Source organism: Phyllostomus discolor, chromosome 7 (genome assembly GCF_004126475.2).
Source record: "Phyllostomus discolor isolate MPI-MPIP mPhyDis1 chromosome 7, mPhyDis1.pri.v3, whole genome shotgun sequence".
Classification (NCBI taxonomy): domain Eukaryota; kingdom Metazoa; phylum Chordata; class Mammalia; order Chiroptera; family Phyllostomidae; genus Phyllostomus; species Phyllostomus discolor.
Genome location: NC_040909.2, coordinates 11,322,540 through 11,343,787, shown reverse-complemented (window position 1 = coordinate 11,343,787; position 21,248 = coordinate 11,322,540). Strand labels below are relative to the sequence as shown.

Genomic DNA, 21,248 nt, shown 5'->3' with positions numbered 1-21,248 from the left:
CAGTTCAGAGTCCGACTGGAGACTCTGTTCCCGACTCCCCTGCGCAGTGGCCGCCACACACGTTGTCCACCCCTGCATCTCTCTCCCGCTCGCCCCTACGGTTTGCAGCCATTTATTCTCTTGGGCCTGTTGGTTTGAGTGGTTTTCTGTCTAATTCATGGAAACCCATTTAGAAGTATAGGCGAGTCCATCCCCGGGAACCTAGGGACCATCGAAGAATCATATTTGAATGTTAAACGTCAGCGACGCTGTCATCCGTATCGTGAGCAGCCACGTGACTCACCACTCACCACGTGAGTTGGCGAGTGCGCTAGGTGTTGCGCTGCGTGGAGCAGAGCAGGCAAGAGTGGCCGGAAACCCCTGACACTCAGGACTGGGTGGGGCCCTGGACGCTCATGAGCCCCGTCCCAGGAGCTGTGGAAGAGAGGAGAGACCCGGGTCCCGACAGAGGAGGGGCCTGCCCGAGGTCGTGGCGTGTGGCCTCTGACTTTTCACCCCCACAAGTCCTTGGCCCTGCTTTGTGTCCTGGGCTGAGCATCCCCTGCCCATCACGGCCGCAGGCACTTGTGGGCCCAGTACTCATGACTGCCCCCAAATAGCCCTGTCCTCTAGGACCGTGGGCTACAGTGTCCCCTTCCCGTCCCTCCCCACCCCTGCTGGCCTCCCTATGCTAGCAGGGCTTTAGGCAAGAGCTGGGGTTTCCCAGGAGCCCCCCTCCCTAGCCAGGCTACCCTACCCCACCTTTTGTGGTTGATGCATTAGGGCAACGGCAGGTGATGAAGAGTTTGGACCAAGCTGCTGAAAATGTAATGATATTCAAAACAAAAAAATAATGTGTTTTTCTGCTTACACTTACGTTTTTTTTTAAGATTTTATTTATTTATTTTTAGAGAGGGAAGGGAGGGAGAAAGAGAGAGAGAGAAACATCAATGTGCGTTTGGGCCGTGGCCTGCAACCCAGGCATGTGCCCTGACTGGGAATCGAACCTGTGATGCTTTGGTTTACAGCCCGAGCTCAATCCACTGAGCTATGCCAGCCAGGGCTTGCTTATGCTTACTTTAAGGAAGCCAGGCATGCTTCAGCATCCTTCTGAACTGGGTTTTGTTTTTTTTTTTCAATAATAAAAACATTGGTACAGGAGAGCTTTTTTCTTGCTAAAATTTCCGATGTTGATTCATCCTTTCAGATGTATTAATTATAGTTTCTCTTCTCTCCAGCCTATTAGTAATGCTGATTTTATTGTTCCGGTCGAAATCGATGGAACTATACATCAGGTAAGAAATCAAAACTAAATCTGAGTTCCAATTAGCATTTTTAAGTGACTACATTTCTTCTGAACTTATTTATAAATTCCCATTCCAGTAATAATCTCATCACTGAATCAAAAGGAAGCAAACTCTAAAATAAATACAATGGTTTTCTGCTTTGTTTGTCACTCATAAATTTGTTTGTACTGAGTTTATAAGGAAAATTGTAATCTATTTGTAAATACTAGATGTGGTTGCCGTTGAAAATAGTTCTTTAATTTGATGCAGACTTTTAGAAGTTTCCGTATCCCCCACTGGCCCAGCTTGATGGTCTAATTAACTTCCTCGTGCGATTGCTTTCGGCTACTCTCCTAGCAGGCAGCAGGAAGATGCCACAGGTCACCCACTTCTGGGGAATTCTCAGGAAAAGTTGTCCATTTCCAATGCCAGCCTCTCTGGCCCGACCTTGACTCTCCTGCATCATGTTCTCCAGGGAATTTTAGCAAAAAAAAAAACCTGCCCAGAGAGAAAGGGAGAAGGGCATGGGGTTTTGGATCGGCAGGCAGCGCGGAATAAAGACACTGCAGTCAGTTGGCGTGCATTTTTGTTCTGATTGTTTTTTTCCTTGTCCGCATGAAGTACCTCCGGGAATGGCTTCATTTATGCACATATTTGGAAACATTGTAGAAAAAGCAGCTGGGGAGGCTGAAGAACGAGGGAGCTCTTGTCAGGGTTGCCGCAGAGGTGATCTGGGTACGGTCCTATCGACCCCACGGTCTTACAGTGACAGTCTCTGGACTGCTGTGTTCGTGTCCCAGGAAGGGAAATCGCTCCTGGCGCTTGAGCCATGAGAGGGTGTCACGTTTCCTCACCGATGTCAGTAGTCTCTGGTCTTCGAGTGGAGGACATCAGAGCTGACAAGGCCTTCGAAATCAGCTGGCCCAGCCACTGCATTGTCCACATGGGGAAACAGACTCAGCCAGAGAAAGTGTTGCTTGAAGGTCATGCAACACGAAGAATTAAAATGAGACTGCCGGTCTCACGCCCCCTGCCCAGGGCTCTTCTCCTGATCTGTCGGTCCCGTCCCTCCCCTGCCGGGAAGCCGCCCTGGAAAAGGCAGCTGCGCCCCCAGCATCTCCACACTTCAAGCTTTTAAAAGCCATCAGGGAGCCAAAACGGCAGGCACTTGGGCATTTAACATTTACAAAAACATCAGCTGAATTAACTTAGCATCTGAGAAGCAGTTAAGGCTTCTGCATTTATTATCTTGGCTCGTGTTACAAAGTAATGAGACAAAGGAGAGGCTGCCCACTGGCATGGCAAGAATTAGGGGAGAAATTAATACCTCGTGACCGTGAGCGTGACCCTTGGGGCCTGGCCTGCTGTGGCCAGACCACTCTCGGAGGAGCCAGCCCAGCTCCCCCAGCCTCCCTCCAGACTGTTCTGTGATGCACTTGGCAATAGATGCCCCAGGGTACCAGGGCTGGGATCAAAAACTCTCTCTCCTGAGGGAATGAAGCCACAGGCGCCAAGAGGAGGACCAAAGCCCTGGCGAAGGCCGTGGCCTCGTTCAAGTAATCCAGGATAGGCTGTGCAGGTCCCGATGGGCCTATTCTCGGTTACTTGCACGGGGACGCGGGCCTGGACGCCGGCATCCGGGCCCAGGACCCTCCCCTCTGCCAGAGGCACCAACACCAGAGTTCTCAAATCGGTCTCCCGCCCTTCGCACGTAGCAAAGCTTCATTTCCCAGCAGTACTCCCAAGGAGGCTGAGGACCACAGGCCACACTGCCCCCTGCACCAAGAACCTCCTGCGCAAAGGGAGCTCCTGGAGCTACTGCAGCGGCAGGCCCTGCCCTCAGTCCCCACCCGCCCTCCTACCTCCACAGAGCCCTGTGGGCACCCACCCCAGGCCACTCTGCTCCTCCAGCCCCTCTCTGCTCCCACAGCCACAGACCCATGCATGCTTCACCCTTTCCGTGGGCCACAAGTTCCCCCCCAAGCCCTGGCTCTCTGATTTCCTCGCCAGCAGCACAGCCTCCGGTGGCTCGGGGCCCCTGTGTTTCCTTCTGTCACTCCTGCAGGATGTCCAGCCCCGCCTGCCTGTCACACGTCATCTGCAGCCACTCCTCCTGTGCCCCATCCCTCCTCCCCCCTGGAGGGCTGCTTGCACAGGGCTCTGGCCATTCTCTGACACCCCGGGTATTTTCAGTCCAGGCCTTGTGCTTGTACTCTTTCCTGCCCGAGAGCTGACTTACCCTCATCAGCCTGGTGAACTCCTATTCATCCTTCAAGGTCCAGGCCAAATGCTACCTTCTGTGATTCCCTCCCCTAGAGAGAGGAACTAATGGCCCTTACTTGATCCCTGTACTGGAACTTTTCAGTACACATGTTTATTTGGATATTCTGTGTGTGTGTGTGTGTGTGTGTGTGTGTGTGTGTGTCTGCTCTAGACTGTGAGCCCTTTCAGGGCAAGGCCTCCGTTTATTCATCCTTGTAACGGCGTCAGGCTGCACCCAGAGCTGGGGCTCGGTGCATATGAGTTGCATTGCATTCTAACGCGTTTGGTTTATTTTAGGGAAGTGGCTAATTTCGAATGGAATTTATGCGAGTTTTAATTAGTTCTTCCCTCCTCCTACCTCCTCTGTCTCCGTTCACCAGCATTGCCTTCTCGCCCATCTCCCTTTTCCCTCAGATTCATGCAGGCTCCCTGGCTCCCAAGTCGGGAGCACAGAGCTCAGCCCCCTAGAAAAGGCTCCTCTTTGCCCCCTTCTGCTGGGTGTCACCGCCTGATGGCTCCTCCCAGGGCCTGGGAGGAGGCCGGCTTCACACCCCCCGAAACACCCATTTCCGCACCAGGCTCAGGCATGGCGACCTTTGTAAAGGTGTCCAGGGGTGCCTTCCCAGGCCCACACGGGGGGCTTCCTCCACAGGCCGTCCTAGGAAGGGGGTGGTCCCATCCAAGTACCCCTGAGCAACCCCACACCTGCTGGGCCAGGCCTGGACCTCCAGAAGGACACCCCCAGACCATGGCCCGTGTCCACACAGAGCCTGACCCAGAGCACATGCCGAGAAACACACCTGAAATGAGAGAGCTGTTTCTCACAGACGGGGCACACCCGTCCACTCGCTGGTCCTGAGAATCCCCAGGCCCTCGGGACTGTGGGCAGCCTTCTTTCCTCCCTTGGGAGGGCATCTGCCCCAGACTCAGACCTGGAGCCCAGTCTCAGGAGAGTGTCTGGCAGGAAGCGCTCCGTGCACAGGCCCCAGGGGCTGGAAGCAGGAACCATTTCAGAAAATCCCCCTACACTGGCACTTGGGCCCCTGGCCACCCCCGGTAACTGCTGTCCCTGACCAGCTTGCCCCTCGTGCCGTTGCAGGTGTACGTGCTGAAGCGGCCACACGTGGACGAGTTCCTCCAGAGGATGGGGCAGCTCTTCGAGTGTGTGCTCTTCACTGCCAGCCTGGCCAAGGTGAGTCCTGCTCCCAGCCTGGAGCCCCAGCCCCTCCACCCCTGCCCCGGGTCTATCAGACGGCCCCTTGTTAAGGGGGGGAAGCTGTTTCTATGGTGACACATTCCCACCCCAGATGGGGTGGATGCAGGCCATGTGCGCGGTGCCAGCCTGAAAGGCTTCTGGGTTACCATGGTGACAGGGAGCACTTGGAACAAATGCTCCATGAAGTTGCTGCCTGCAGCCCCCTGAAGCAGGCTGTCCACAGAGCAGGAAATCACCGATGTGTCCCGCCACACAGGACAAGTGTCTGCATCTCATCTCTTCGCTGGCAACCAGATGCTAGAGGCTCGGGCCTCTGTGTCCCTGCGTTAGTGTACACAGGTTTATGGGGACCCACGTGCTTGGGCCAGCCCAGTGACAGTTCTGCCTGCGCTAATGAGTCTGTAATCTCAGGCAAGTTGCTCCACCTCTCGCACCCCAGTTTCTTCTATTAGCCGGGGATGACTTCATCTCCCTCGTGGGGTGGACCCAAAGAATGCACGCAAAAGGCTGAGCGCAGAGCCTGGCTCATTCGGCGGGTGTTCTCGGGCGCCCGCTGCGTTCCACATGCTGGCCGGGCACTGTACCTGGGCCCGCTCCCGGCGTCCGTTGTTTGTGATCATAATCGTTAATGGTGATAAAACAGTTCACACCTGTTCTGGCCCTGTAGCTTGCTGACCCAGAGTCCGACCAGACAGAGTGAACTCTTTGCCCTCTCCCGCTGTCGAAGGGGATTAGCGGGTTCACACGGAACAACCCCCCACCCCTCTGCCATGGTTAGTCCGTCCCTCACCAGGTGCCTGTGCGTGCAGGATAAGCAGGCAGGCCCCGCTCCTCAGAGGAGAACTTTGCCAGGACCGTCTTGCAGACCTAGACTCTGGGGGGTGCCCACCACCCACCGTTTGTCAGTGGCCCCTTCAGAGTCTCCACGGGCACCTCAGAGCCCCTGAGTGGCTCCAAAGAGGAGCTTCGCAGAGCCCAAGTCAGCCACCTGCCTGCCCCAGACCTGCCCCAAGGGCTCCCGTGCAGCTCCCTGCCCCCAGGCCCTGGACGGCTCCGTTCTCTGCGTGTGGGGGTCTCCTAGTTCCCAGACGCGCTGCTCTGCCAGCCTGGGCATTCCTGGTTTCAGCCGTCTCTCTGTCACAGCCAAGGCGGCAGAGAACCTCCCCGCACCACACTCCGCCAGGCCCATTGCCATGCCTTCACGCGTGAGCCTATAGAAATGGCAGCCAAAAGCTGGGCCTTCCTCTTGCGGCTGACTGGTGAAGGTGGCCTCAGGGAAGACGTCGCCTTCCCCAGGACTCAGTCTTCCAGACGACCGGTACCCAGCCCAGTTGTAGTCTAGTGCCTGCTCTCCTGCCAGTGCTCGGGGGCGCCGAGGAGCCTGAAACGACAACCAAAGAAATGACAAGCGGCAAGACTGCACCAGACTCCAGGCACTGAGAGTTGTTTTTTTTTTTTTCCTTTGGCAAAATTGGAAACATTCCTCCTTGGCGTCGTCCCCAGCACCCGCTTAAACATCCTTGTTCACTCTCTCTTCCTGGGCCGCTCCCACCTGCCCCGCCATCTGTGCCTCCAGGCCTCCCCTCGCTGCTCCTCCAGCCCGGCTCAGCCTTCCGGCCCCTGTCCTCCCCGAAGCACAGGTTGTGCTGACAGGTGGCCGCTCTCCAGTGCTTGGCTCCGGGCTCAGCACCCAGCCGGCACGGTTGGCGCAGCGACCCCAAGGGCCAACGGGAGCCCGGAGCTGACTGCTAGAGCCCTTCGGTGTCTGCATCCTGCCCTTGGTTCCCTCCATTCACTCGTCCACCCAACGCTGACTTAGCACCCGCCGTGTGACAAGCACTGTACCAGGCACCGGGGTGCAGCAGAGGACTAGAGACAAAGTCCAGGCCTCGTGTGGCTTACACACCCCAGATTCACCTCCACGGCCTGGAGCCCCCAGCCCTAGACTCTCCCATGAGAGACGTGTGCCGCCACCAGGGCTAGTGGTTCCAAGAAACCAGCCGTGGTTCCCATTCCGAGTGAGCCCCTCACCCGCCCGCGTGGCGCTTGGCCGCCTTCACCAGCAGACACTGCACCGGCTCCGGGTTCCACCTCGTGGTCCTCCGGGCTCCGCCTCGTAGCCCTGCTGGCATCTGCTCGGCACTCCCGCCGCCGTGCCCTCCCAAACCACCAGTCCTCCTTCCTTTGCGCCTCTGGGGCAGAGTCGCAGATCCCGGGGGGCACCTGGCTGTGCCCCTCCCTGGCGTCTGGGTGCTGAGGCCTGGCCTCACATCCAGTGCAGCTGCCGCTCCCTCGCCTCCAGCTCCAGGCACTCAGTCTGGTCCAGTCCTCAGGTATCTTCATTTAGGAAGACTTTCCCTTTATTTGTCTCCCTGTTTCAGCCTGCTTTGGGGAAAGTCCCCCAGGCCATGAGAGAGGGCCAGGCAGAGTGATCCCCAACCGCAGTCTGGGCTCAAACTCCCTCCAGTCAACTCCCGGGCTCCAAGTAAACCCAGTGGGTGTCTGGGCCCCATCGTGAGACAGCCAGGGGCTGGCCGGGCCCAACTGCCTAGAGCACCTCTAGGGGGCAGTGTGGCCTCACGCCACTGAAGCCAAACTAAAAGTCAGCTCATGGGTTCACCGCTGAAACTGGGATCTACCGAGCCCCTGTCCCAGGGACCAGGGGGTCGGCACTCTGCAAGGTGCTGGAGCTGTTGATGCTCACGACAGGCCAGGCTGGGCCCTGGCCAGTGAAGAGAGAAGAAAGTCATCCCACGTGGTGATGGGCTCTGTGAGGCGGTAGAGTAGCGCCCCCAATGGAAGATGCAGGAGGATTCTCAATGGTTGGTGAGGGACGCCAGGACCTGAGAAACGAGGTTCCGGGAGAGGCTCATGCAGCGAGCTGGGGAGAGACTGTTCCAGGCAGAGGGAACCCTTGTTCTGACTGTGTCCAAAGCCCGCATGGCTCAAGTGATGCAGGATGGAGCTGAGAGGTTGCAGGAACCACGCAGCTGCAGCCATAAGGGGGTACGGAGGAGAGGAGTGTAGGCTCATTCCAGGTGAGTGGGCTGGACAGGAGGCCAAGGGAAGAGCGAGAGCCCAGAGGTGTGCCCAGCCCCCAGGCCGAGGTTGCAGAGGCCTGGACGAGGCCCGTGACAGTGCAGCAGAGCGAGGCAGGTGGACTCAGGATATTTTTGGAGATGGAACTGACGAGGATTTCTGATGGATTGGAAATGAGAAGCGAGAGAAATGGTGTCTTACACACACACACACACACACACACACACACAGAGGAAAATAACCCGGACCCTGAAACCCCCCTTGGTCTAAATCCCTCTTTAGAAAAGTGAGCTGCCCTTGCTGCAGTAGGTCAGTCCTGGCTCCCCCGCGCACCCAGCCTTCATTACAGCGCCTGCTTTGCAGTACGCAGACCCGGTCGCCGACCTGCTGGACCGCTGGGGAGTGTTCCGGGCCCGGCTCTTCCGAGAGTCCTGCGTTTTCCATCGGGGGAACTACGTGAAGGACCTGAGTCGCCTCGGGCGGGAGCTGAGCAAAGTGATCATCGTGGACAACTCCCCCGCCTCGTACATCTTCCACCCCGAGAACGCAGTAAGTAGTTCCCGAGAGAGAGAGAGCGCGCCGGGCTCCGGGCGCGCTCTGTCTCGCGGGCAGCCTCCGCTTCTGTCCCTTCCAGCACCGATGCCGGGCTTCTCGGCCTTTTCCTTGGTGAAACCCCAGCTCCGCCGCTTAGTGACTGGGTGACATTACCAGGTTATTTCCCCTCCCTGAGCCTCAGCTGCCTCCTCTGACAAATGGGGATCGTAGGAATGCTGATCTCAGGGTTATCGGAGGGGTCGCTGTGGCCGTACGTGAAGAGCAGTTAAACAACAGTGTTTGCAGTGGGTACGCGCTCCACGAGTCTGTCTCTCTCAGCATGTTCATCATTATTGCCGAGAAGTGTGCTGTCGCACACACCCCCCGGAGCTGGCTGCTGCCCAGGACTTACAGCCCCTGTAGACATCTTCAACAGAAGTATTCCTTGCCCCGGTCAGGTAGGCTCAGTTGGTTGGAGCGGCATCCCTGCACACCAGAAAGGTTGCAGGTTCGATTCCCAGTCAGGGCACATACCTAGGTTGCGTGTTAGATCCCAGTTCGGGGTGCATACAGGAGGCAATTAATCATTGTTTCTCTTGAGATCAACGTTTCTTTCTCCCCCTCCCTCCCTCTCTCTCTCTCTCTCTCTCTCTCTCTCTCTCTCCCTGCTCCCTCCCTCCCACCTCACCTTCTCTAAACATCAATAAGCATACCCTCTGGTGAGGATTTTAAAAAAAGGTAATTCTTAAATAAGAACGAGTAAAACACTTTAATAAGGTCTTCAGATAAGGCTGCCAGCCTTTACTGCCTCGTAATGATGTGTCAAAAGTATACAATGGGAACATTTCCTACATAAAACTCCCCGGAGCGCGGCTGCTCCAGGCATCTGCACACGGAGTGCAGCATGACTCTCACAGCGACACGTCCCACCCTGCCCTGCCGAGGGAAGGGAGGTCAGCCAGGCCCGGCTGGCCACTGACCAGCCAGCAGAAGCCCTCCCACCGGGCCCTCAGACCCAGCGGAAGCCGACACAGGGCTTTATTTCTTGAGCCCAGGACTGGGTTGCTCCCCTTATAATATGAAAATGAGTTCCAACTTAGATCCCGTTAGTGCATGATCATTATTTCAATAGAGTTTTAAATGTATTATACGTAAATGTTTATTTCAGTGAGCTCATCAAATGCAACATAATGTATTTTGTAATGTGTCTCTAACAAATAAGGATGGATTTTTCATATAATCACAGTTCAGTTATCCCAGGTGACAGAATTAAGTTTCTTAAAGCTAATATCGAGACTGTGTTCATATACTCCTCGCTATCTCGAAGTGGTTTTTTATTGTATTTTAGTTTATTTATTTTTAAAGTGGGGAAGGAAGGGAGAAAGGGAAACATCCATGTGTGGTTGCCTCTTGAGCGCCCCCTGCTGGAGACCTAGCCTGCAACCCAGGCATGTGCCCTGAGTGGGAATCAACCAGTGACCCTTTGGTTCGCAGGCCGGCACTCAATCCACTGAGCCACACCAGCCGGGGCTTGAAATGTTTTCTCACATTTGGATTGTTTCAGTCAGAATCCAAACAAAACATCTGGTTAATATGCCTCTTAATTCTTTTATAATCTTAACACTTCTCCTTCCCTCGCCTGTTGTCTCTCATGCCTTTGTTTGCTGAGGAAATTCTGTCTCATAGAAATTTCCTACACTCTGGATTTGCCTAATTGCACTTCTTGGTGGTGGTTAGTATGTTTTCCCAGCCACCGTATTTTCTTTTTCTTTTTTTTAAGTATACTTTATTGATTATGCTATTACAGTTGCCCAATATTTTTCTGTACTTTATTCCCCTTCACCCTGCCCCCCGATCCCGAGTTCCCACCCTTAGTTCACGTCCATGGGTCGTACATATAAGTTCTGCCCCCATATTTTCTTTAACTGCGAGGTTAGACCACTGCCACTGGATCAGACACCACATCAGGAGACACATAGTGTCGGCTTGTCCCCCTTTTAAAGATTTTACATTCCTTTTTGGGTGCAGGTGGCGTCCACCTGATTCATTCATTGCCAAGTTCCCCATCACCCTTTCACCTAAAAATGTGAGCAGTTGCTGACCACTGCCCGCATCTACAATTTCATCTGGAATTGCAAAATGGTGATTTCTAAATCTTATTCTTTCCGCGTTTGTTGGCTGGCATTCTGATCTCTTTAAATGAAATGTGCCCTCACTGACTGCCTCATTGCCCTAAAGTTCAGTTTGAATGTTTGAGAAGGAAAGGCAGGGTTAAAATCTGGGTCCTTTTCTTTAATGCTACAATTTCAGAGTGATGAGTTCATACTCCAGCAACTTCCAAACGTAACCAGTGATTTTTTTGTCTTAGGTATCATCATGGATTCATGGATTTTTTTTATTGTTTCATTTAATCCATTTATTATTCTTCTGTACGCTTACATCCTCACCGGTGGCCAGGGAACACCCTTCCAATCATGGTGCAGCCTCCGGTCGCTCCCTGCTTGCAGGCGCGACAGAAGTTCCAGGCTTCCCTGGTCCATTTCTTTCTTTCTGGTTTTTCAACGACCTGTACGGAGGCTCCCATCTTGCACGCTCTTCGCCTCACCCATCGCTTGCTTCAGCCCTGTAGTCAGCCACTTCTGTGTGGAGCCTGGCCCCCGTTAGCGGAAGTGGTTCGGAGACCGCAGTTGGGCCGGGCTCTCGTTGTTCCTGGGACGTCCCCTGCATTTAGCCCTTCCAGCTGGGCAGAGCTGAAATACACATATTTTTGAAGTGAAAACTAAATTACAGATTCACACTGGTTTTCCCAACGTGATGCAATAACAGTTCTTGTTTCATTTCTTTGTTTTTGGATTTGTGCCCCTCTTAGACTGAAAGCCTTCATTCCTCAAGATATTAACATCATTACGTTTGATTTATTCTGTAGTGAATGTATAATAATTTCAAAATAACAGTACTAATCTCATTGCCAATAAGACAATTGGATGCATCCATGGGTTTTTGCAGAAAGGTACAGACAACACTAGCTTTTAAAATTACTTGGAATGATTCTCCGTGGTTATGTCACCAACTTTTACACACTTAGCTCTTTTTTTTTTGCTTTTTTTTCTTAATGGTTTGATTTTATTTCAGTCACGTGATACATTGACCCGGTTCCAACACCTGAACTGTCAACAAAGATAAATTTAGATGCGCCTCGCGCCCCACTGGCCTCTCCCCCGCTTCCACTCCTTCCTCCAGCAGCAGTCAGTGTTTGGTGTTCCTTATCGTGTTTAGTTTCCTTAATCACCTAGTGCACTATGTTTATAAGCAGTCTTCAGATTTGCAGAAGGATCACATATTACTTTTAAACTTTTAATTCCCCCAAATTTCTTCTTAAATCTCTTCTCCCTGGATACTACCCTCCTCTATCTAAAACTAAGGGAAAATCTGGTTCTCAGCCCACGGCTTCAGGATGCCTTGAGATTTTGCACTTCTCCTTTTGAACGGTCAATGCTAAGCCTTGGAGCACGTTCCCCACTTCTCTTTGCCTCGCAACTTGGCACAGTCGCCCCGAGTGGACCCTCCCAGCCCCCACGCCCAGGCTCCCTGGTGTCTGCGGTTGTCAGGAACCCCTGACTCCAGGTTCTGTGAGCTACAAGGGGTTGGTTTGGTGGAAAGAGTGTCTGGAAACTGGCAACTAGCAGGGCTGGTCCTTAGACGCTGTGCACCCTGGCCGTCTCTTCTGCAGCAGGAAAAGAGAGCAGGTGAAGGTGTGCACCCTGGGCACACGCAGCCTTGCCTTCCGGGGCCATTTCCCCAGCCAGGTTGCTTTGGACGGATGCCAGTTGCCACGAGGAACACACAGAATCCCGAGGATGGAGATGATTGCTGGGTACCCGGCCTCCTCACCAGAGAAAACGTTCAGGTTCGGGGCCGCCCCCAGCGCCCGGCACAGTTCTGCTGCCCCTCTGTGCCCTGTCTTCCAGGTGCCCGTGCAGTCCTGGTTCGATGACATGACCGACACGGAGCTGCTGGACCTCATCCCCTTCTTCGAGGGCCTGAGCCGGGAGGACAGCGTGTACAGCATGCTGCACAGACTCTGCGATAGGTAGCCCCGGCCTCCGCCCGCCTCCCGCCTGCGCCCTGGAGCCTGCGCCCTGGAGCCTGTGCCCTGGGCGCCTGCCCGGCCTCCAGCTCCCCGAGAGCTGAACGTGAGGACACGCCGTGCTCCAGGCCACGGGGTGACTGTGGCCATACCTACCTGTCTTATTTTTTAAGAACAGAAACAACTATTTTAAAATGAACTCTTTTAATGAATTTCATAAAGGGACATGCATTTTACTGGATTTGCTTTTCTTAAAACATACCAAAAAGAAAAAAAATGGGGAAAAAAAAAGCTTGATATCTGTCAGACTCCCTTTCAGCTGCCCCCTTCCGAGCAGACAGCCTGCCCCCTCCGCCCCAGCGCGGAGCAGCTGACCCAACTCAGAATCTCCTTCCTACAGGATGAAGTGCCTTTCTGAATGTTATTTTCAGCTGAGAGTTAATTTTTCTATACAATGTATTTCCAGACATCTTTTAGTCTTTTATTGTCTTAGATTCTCTAAAAAGATAAAATGACAATTTTCTAGAACCTGGGGGGAGGGGTGGCGAGGTATGGGGGCGAGGCGCAGGAGCCTGGCCCCCGACAGGTGCGGCAGCCGGGCCAACCTGTGGCGTGCGGCACCGCGCCGAGGGGCCAGGCTCCGGACAGGAGTCCGTGTGGCCCGCCAGTGTCTCCGCTCACTTCTGACCCCGTTCGGGGGCGTGTCTGCGACTGCGTGGCTCCGCACGGCAGGAAACGATAGGTTGTTGTATACTATTTTGATTTTCAATGGTAACCAGTTGGTCTCAGAGTCACAGTTTTCCTTTGAAAAGTGGTATCCTGTCCCTTCCGCTTTCACACTACGGCCATACTTCTGTGTGTTTTGTTGTTGTTGTGTTGGGTAGAGCAGTTACAAGAAACTGAAACCCTTGGTTTTTTTAAAAACAAAACAAAACTGTGTATTGATTTTGCAATCTCTCCTTTCCGAAAGCTGGATGCACGTGGAGCTGTTGGGGAATTTTCTTTGCTGCTACCGCGCTGCCACCAAATGGAACTGACCAGCGGCTGTTACACTGTTCTTTGCCACTGTGCCTATGCCCAGAATCCGCTCACTGCTAAGCTGCACCCTTGGACAGGGTTAGAAACACAGGGGTCGCCCCAGAGGCAGGTCGTACCAACTGTGCCCCTCCCCTAGCTCTGGCCATGGGAGGTCAGAGGGCACAGGCAAAGGGCCAGCACACCCCACCAGGGTGGCGTTCATTCTAAACTGCACTCAACCTCAGAGCCTGGGGTAAGCCGACTGTTCTCTCTGGAGAACCTGTGGCCTCAGCCATCCACCACGCTGACGTGGCCCAAGTCCATCTCCTGGCCTTCTCTCTTCAAGCACAGCCTGTGTCTGAGCCGGGGGTCGGGGGTGCCTGTCCACATGTGAGTGGGACTTGTGGTCCCGAGTCAGGGAGAGGAAGGGCTCCTTCCCCGAACCGTGGCTCCCTTTGCAGCCTTTCCCACTGAGGAGTTTTAAGCAGTGCCATGTTCCTTGTTCGACAGCAAGACAGTCTGTCAAGTATTGCTCTTAAAAACAATTAAAAAAGAAACCTTTTGTGCGGGCACCATCGCCTTAGTCCTCTGTGGGTGCGGCCTCCGCCAGAGCTCTGGTGGGAGCAGCTGGCACTCACAAGGCGGGGAATGGGGTGTCGAAGTAAAATTTCTTTTTTGTTTTCCTTCACAAAATAATGAAGCCAGTTGCCAATCACGTCTTCCCAACAGCACTTTGGTCTGTGGACTGACTGCCTTGCGTTCAGAAGTGAGTATTCAGGGGTGCCCAGGTCTCCCAACGTGCTGCTTGTTCCGAACCCAGTGACCCACGCGCCGATGGCAGTAGCATCGGCCCCTGCTCGGCGTGACCACAGATAACGGCGGGGACGTGGCAGGTCTGCACGCGTGCCATAAACCTTGATTTGAGAGACTCGTCATTAAATGAACCCGCTGCCTTAAATGTCCTGAATGTTGCCGTCCAGCGTCTCGTCGTCTGTTGAAACCCACCCAGAGCTCGGTCCTGATGAGAGCCTTAGACCCAAGCCTGTGCCCCTTCTTTTGGGGGCATCGCGAAGTCCTGTTGGGAATGGGGGGCAGAGAGGACAGAAATCCTAGAGTATTTCAGGGGACTAGAACCTAGAAACAGTGCCAGATGGAGTGGAGACACGGCGGGCCTGAGCCGGACCCTTCGCCCGGGAGCCCCCGACTGCGCACGCGCTGTGGCGCTGTGCGCCTCTCCGGTGAGGAGCTGGTGAGGGCGGAGCCTGCTCCCGCCGCGCGGGCCGCGGGACCCGGAGGCCCTCGGAGGGTTCTGGGTTCTGCGCACCTGGTTGGACCACACTCCAAAACTCCACTTTTATTTTCATTCTTCATTCTGCTTTATGTACATAATCAAAGTATCTATATCTATATTTTTAATCATCGACATGTAAATGAAGCAATAGATTTCTAACATAAAGGCCAAGAAATGAGATGAATGTTTGGGGTTTATGTTTTTTAAGGTAAATACGGGTATTGTTTTTAATTATTACCTTTTATGAAATCGTGGGCTTTAAAAACCTGATTGAAACCAATTAGCTATCTCTCTGTGCCATATACTTCCCATGTTACCAAAACATCCCTGACTCTTTAGCCAAAAGAGCAATCTGACCTCCTGAGTCTCCACGGCCCCTTCTGTGCCAGGTTCACATGTCGCCTTCTGGACACGTGTTTCTTACACGAGGATCTGGGAGCGGATACCGTGGGGCACGGACTGCATGCCCCGTGATGCGACGCCATCTCTGGCGGGGCCTCGAGTGCAGCCCCGGCTCGTCCCAGGTCGCTGCTGCTCGGTCTCCCGTCGCTCCGGAGCCCTGCGCGTCAGTCTGTGGTTTCGCCGTCACTGTTGGTCCACAACTGTTTGTCACGGACAAGGAGCGCCGCCTGTCACGGCTGGTGGTCGGTGGGGAAGCTGCTTCGACGTGGCGCGCCTTCGAGGAGCTGGCTCTGGAGGTGACCGCGGACGCCCTGGCGACCCTGACTTGTCGCGGTCGCAGCTCGCGAACGCGGGGTATGCAAACGAAATCTGTAACTCCATAACCTGGCAACATTTTCCAACCCCGTATTCGAAAGATGGCTTTCTAATAAAAATCCAGAACCACACAGCCCTAGGGGCAAACACTCGTGACGTTTGTGCCTCCGCTTTCCAAGGTGCTGTGGTGGGCAGTGGCGTGCCAGGGTCCGAGAAGCGTGGGTGGCTCGAAGTTGCTTGCAGTTGGTTACCTGTGCCAAACGGACTGGCCGCCTCTGTTCTTTTTTTACTGTAACCTGATGGTGTCTGGTCCTGTTCCGTTCTCCAGGGGGGCTTCTCTACAGACTAACCCCCACGCCCCCGCCCCACCCCCCCAGGGAGTGGAGTAGCTGGTGTCTGGGTGGTCATGGATTTCTGTTGGACGTTTGAATGTGATGAGCAATCCAGCATTACTCGGGAAATACTACATGTGGAATGTGCACGTGTCCAGGGGCGAGCATTGTTAAGTCAAGAGATTTGCAATGATTTCCTTCCTGCCTGCCAAAAATAAACATGTAAAACTGCGCCCTCTTGTGGATGGACTGCTTCTCTACCGCCAGCGCCTCTCCTTTTACTCCGTAATCTATTCTCTATACCCACCGCCCAGCCTGACGCCCGCACCTTGGGTCACTTGGTTGTCCAGCTTCTGGAGTTTGGGAGCAAGGCCGCGGGATCTCAAGAGCCCCCGACCTTGACCCCAGGGGGAGCGAGAAACCTATTCTGCCCCGTGTTAGGCCCCTGGCTTGTCAGAAGCAGTCTGGCTTGCCCTCCTCCCATGAGGATTCCAGCCCTTTCTAAGCACGGACTGAGGGACCCATGGCCCCCAGCCCACCCCAGGAGAGCCACCGGCCCGGTGCGAGCTGTTTGTGGGGCCCCAGCCCTTGGGCACACTGCTGAGTTGCTGTGGTTACCGTGCTCTGCAGTCTCTCTCCTGTCTGTCTCGGGGTTCTGCTAGGCACATTGTCCCTCTCACACAGCCCAGGACCGTGTGTGGTCAACCCGGGAAACCTAGTGTTTACCCGGAGACAAAGCCCAAACCTGGTGGCTCGTCTGTGCTGTGCCCCAAGGTGCCCTCCCCACAGCAGGGCAGCCCAGCCTGCCAGAGAGGTCACCCCAGTTTCCACCCCTGGTTCTGGACTCCAGCTGTGGCCCCATCCCTCTGTCTCCCCTTCCCTGTGCTCCCTGGCCCCCTCTTCGCCTTCTCTCACCCCCTCTAGCATTTCGAGCCCTCCCCGCCCCCCGCCACCCATTGCTTCACACCTTTGCATGCAAGCAAATGGTTGGTGAAGCTGAGGTGTCCCGTGAGCGTTCATGGATCCTCTCACAGGTGGGAAGGAAACACAGGCCACTGATTGGGGACTTGGGCATCCTGAGATTTCCCCTCCTGATGGGTCATTTGGGGTTTTGTTTCTGTTTTTGAGCACTTATCATCAGTGTGTATTCCAAGACCAAGGAGCGGACCAGAAGCCCGGGAGGGTGGAGGAGGAGCGGCTGGGGAAGCCGGCCTGGGCAGACAGTCTGTTGAGCTTGCGGATAAGGGGTGCACTGGGCCTGTGGCAGCATCTTCACAGGAACCTGGGAAGATTGCGTGGCACAGCCTCGGCCAGGGCTGCCTGTGGGTCGACAGGCAAATGGAGGCTTAGGACCCCCACACTAGACTGCCCACAAGCCCCCCCATCCCCTGCTCAGGGGAAAGTGGCGTGAGCTCCAGAGCGTTCTACCCCAAACCCACACTACAGCTGCACCTTCCAGCCCAGAGACCCGAGGCTCTGGCTGCCCATAGACTCGCCTGAGGGCCCTTCAAAGTCCAGAGCCGCAAGGACCAGAGACCGTTTAATCCAGCTCTCTGAGCTCGAGCCTCAGAGGTGCAGCTGAGGCTAAGAACCCCGCTCTGACCAGCTGTGGAGGAAATGAAAGTCCCCCCAAACTGTTCCAGGCCTGACTCCCAAGGTATGTCCAAGATGCTTTCCAGAGGCAGGCCTGGGGCGGGGGGGGGGGGGGGGGGGGGGGGGGGGGGGGGGTTCCTGATAAGAGCCCCTATGACTAACAGCTCCCTGCTTTTACTCGGAGTCGGGGAGCAGAGCAGGCATCCCCACTGGAGCACTGGGTCACACTGCCCCCCAGGGGCAGAACTGAGACTGTCCCGCCCAAGCTGTGTCAGGCCAGGGTGGGTGCACCGCTGAGCCCAGTCACCAGTGCGCAAGGCAGCCCCACCTTCCTCCTCTGCAGGGACCTAGGACTGTTCATGGGGCCGAGGTCCCAGGCACTCCACACCGCCCCTCAGTAGTGGTCCCATGGGCACAGCTCCACTCCAGGCCCTGAGGTTTGCACAGCGCCCCCACGGAGTCGCCCTCGGGCTGTGAGCGCCCTGGTGGCTGCGCCCCTGCTCCTCCGCGGCTTGCAGTCAAACGTGGCGCATCCACGCAGGCGTTTATCCAAGCAGTGGAATCCAGGACCCCCGAGTCAGGCGTCCCACCCCACCCCCCACCACACACTCTGTCCCCGTGGCGAAGAGGTGCACTCCCCACCCCGCCCCGCAGGACCGGGTCTCCGGGAGGGGCAAAGTTCTGCACTTGTCGGGGACAGACTTCTGCGCGACCTGCCAGGGGGCGGGGCGGGACCGGGGGCGGGACTGGCTTCCAGCGCCTGCCCCGCCCACTCGGGGCTGCACAGCCGCCTTTGCCAATATTAACCTCAGTGGGCTGGGCCTTGGAAGATAAGCCGGGAAGGAACAAAGTAGCGGGGCAGAGCCCTCGGGACCTGCGGGGCCGGGGTTGGGGTGGGCCGCGGAGGCCTTGGGGCCGGAAGAGGTCAGTGGGACCGAGGAGTCAAGGCCAGGGCGATGCAGGCGGAGGCAAGCCAGGCTCAGTGCCCTTCCGACAGCCTCCAGGCCCGGATCCATGGGAGGGTAGCCAAGCAAGAGGGGGCGGTGGAGTCTCCTCCTTGCTCTGGGAGAGGAGCAAGGGAGGGAAAGGCGAGGCACCCCCTCGTCCTTGTTGCAACCTGCCTGCGGACACTTCCCCGGCCCAGTTTCCTCTCTCTGGCCCGCGGGTGCGATCCCCTGAGCTGGGGGTTGACCACACCGGACACAAAGCAGTGTTGCTGACCTCGTCCCCGGGCCAGGCCCTCGGGCCCACTGCTGTGTCTCCAGGGCCTGGGATCACAGGGCGGGGCTGCTCTGGAAAGGTAGTGAGGCCCACCCAAGATCTTCAGAGTCCCCGAGACCCACCAAATTCTGAGGGGGAGGGGGGCTTGGAGAGGTCCTCGTGCCCCCTGCTAAGCAGCCGAGGCCGGATGGTGCCGGGCCGGTGTCCTGCCCACCACGGGGATGGCTGTGATCTCAGCTGCCCTCTCAGATAAAGAAATGTCAGCTCGAGAGCAGCCTGAGCACGTGTCTGAGGTCCCTCAGCCAGTGGGCGCTTCAGCCGGGGTTGGACCCTGACGCTGGTGACAACTTCCAGGGCCTGGCTTCAGGACAGAGCCCAGCAAAGGGTCCAACCCACCCCCACCGGGCCGGGCACAGGCCACGGGAGCACGTCAACAACTGTGTACTCCGTGACTGCGGTGCACCGGGCCCGCTGGAGACACAGGTGCAGCCGTGAGCAGGGCCCTGCCCACAAGGGCCTCCTCTGCAGCTGGGGCCACGGACCCTGAGTGAGAGGTCCCATCGAAAAGGCTATCAGCCCCGGAAAGCACGAAGAAGATGAAGAAAAGGGAGGATGTCTGGGGGGAGAGGGACCACTCAGCTAAGGCGGGCAGGGCGGGCCCCACTGGCGGAGTCCAGGACGCAGAAAAGGTGCCTCGGGGAACATCCAGGGGACAGGCTTCCAGGCAGAGGGAGCGGCAAGTGCCAAGGTGGCGAGGACACAGGGAGCCTCGGGGAGTGGCTCGATGGGAGATGCTGCCGGGGGCACAGCCAGCGGGGTTTTATCCTAGGGAAGCCTCTGGAAGGTTGGAAGCCCGGGAGGGGCGTGGTCTGACTTATGGTTAAAAGATCCCCCTGGCTTCGTGGGGCCCGGAGAGACCAAAAGGCCCCGAGGGAGGCTTGTGGTGCCAGCCAGGGAGAGCGGCCGGCCCAGAGCAGGGCAGGCGCTGCGAGAGGGCTGGCCAGGCCCAGGGTCCAGGGCGAACCAGCCTGGGCGGTGTGGGTGAGGGAAGGAGGGAACCCCAGGCCGCGCCCAGGTTTGGGGCCTGAGCACCCAGCTGGATGTTCCCGCCATGCCCTGGGGCTCCGAAGAGGTGGATCAGAGAGGGGCCTGGTGTGGGGTCAGGTGTGGGGCCAGGTGTGAGGTCAGGTGTGAGGTCAAGTGTGGGGCCAGGTGTGGGGCCAGGTGTGGGGTCAGATGTGGGGTCAGGTGTGGGGCCAGGTGTGAGGTCAAGTGTGGGGTCAGGTGTGGGGTCAGGTGTGGGGCCAGGTGTGGGGCCAGGTGTGGGGTTGGGTATGAGGTCAGGTGTGGGGCCAGGTGTGGGGTCGGGTATGAGGTCAGGTGTGGGGCCAGGTGTGGGGCCAGGTGTGAGGTCAGGGGTGAGGTCTGCAGGGCTGGGAGTGATAAGAAGACAGACGCTGCGGTGGGGTTTGGAGAGAGTGGGGCTGGGTCAGAGGGGACCCTGGCATCTCCATGGTATTGCAGCCTGGGAACGGGAGCCAGGCAAGAAAGCAGAAAAGGGGAGCTAAGGCCTGAGTTTTGTGTCTCTGACACTGAAAGGCCTCACGGGCCACAAGGAGCGGCCCATGAGGTAGGGAGAAACCTGGGCTGTTTCAAGAGGACGGAGTGGCCAGCAGCGTCCTAGCGCACGAGAGGGGCACGGGTGACTGGGAGAGCCGCCTCTGGGGACTGTGGGGACCAAGACCCTCTGGGGTGGACAGGGGAGGGGCCCTGAGACCCCCACAGGGTCGCGCACCGGAGCAGAGGGTCAGACAGGCACCCTCTCAGACACAGGGTGGGACACACGCGCAGGAAGTGACCGAGTGTGCTGTGACACAGGCGTCCCCTCGCACACGGGGACCCATCACTCCGTCTAACACAGTCCCCCGCTGCCAGGAGGCCCCGCTGGGCTCAGACGCCCCAGATGTCCGGCAGCGTCCCCACCCCCGGCCCCACCCTGCGACAGGGAGCCGAGGAGGTGAGGGCCGGACGTGGGGACGGGCAGGGCCTCAAGGTCCGTGGCAGGTTTTAGCCGTGTGTCCAGAACAGAGCGTCCCCTCTGGCCGGGCTGTAGCTGGGACCAAGGGCTAAGGTCCAGGGTGGCCGTGACCCTGGAGTTTCTAGAAGGCTCTCGTTCTAGCAACTCCCACCCACCGTCGGGAAGGAAAGGAGGGGGCAGCCCGAGGCGTGGGAGAGGTGCCCTCTCTGTAACAGCAGATGGGCCTCCCCAGGCTGGGCATCAGGGCTTCCTGGGGAGGGCCGGCCCGGGCGTGGAGCCCAAACTGGGGGTGGGGAGGACAGCAGAGATGTCAGAGAGAGCCCTGGCCACCCCCCCCCACCTCCTGAAGGGACCCGGGTCTCACAGAGCCAGACTCTCGTCGCCCCACCACCACCACCAGCCTTGGCCCTACTTCCTGCTAAAATTTGCTGGGGTGGTCTGGCCTTCTGGGGGTCAGGGGTCAGAGAGGGGAAGTCACAGTGCATCCCACAGGCACAGGTGGCCCAGCCCCGGCCTCTATTCCCCGCTCTCTCCCGCCACTAGTGCCCAGGAGGTGTGGCCTGGCCAACCAACCACGCCCTGAGAAGGGGACAGGCTCTCAGGGAGCCGGGTCAATATTTGTTGACTGACTAACTG

At 56.8% G+C, this 21,248-nt stretch overlaps 1 protein-coding gene across 3 annotated transcripts in view; it reads left to right on the top strand.

Moving 5' to 3' along the window:
• Positions 1-15,992, top strand: part of CTDSPL (CTD small phosphatase like) — a 116,364-nt gene extending 100,372 nt beyond the window's left edge. For all 3 annotated transcript variants that reach the window (XM_028518988.2, XM_028518987.2, XM_036030513.1), the window contains 4 exons: positions 1,218-1,274; positions 4,627-4,719; positions 8,146-8,331; positions 12,285-15,992. In XM_028518988.2, the coding sequence (XP_028374789.1) occupies positions 1,218-1,274; positions 4,627-4,719; positions 8,146-8,331; positions 12,285-12,410 (462 nt within the window). In that variant the 3' untranslated portion in view covers positions 12,411-15,992. The remainder of the gene's footprint in view (positions 1-1,217; positions 1,275-4,626; positions 4,720-8,145; positions 8,332-12,284) is intronic.
• The last annotated feature ends 5,256 nt before the right edge of the window (positions 15,993-21,248 follow it).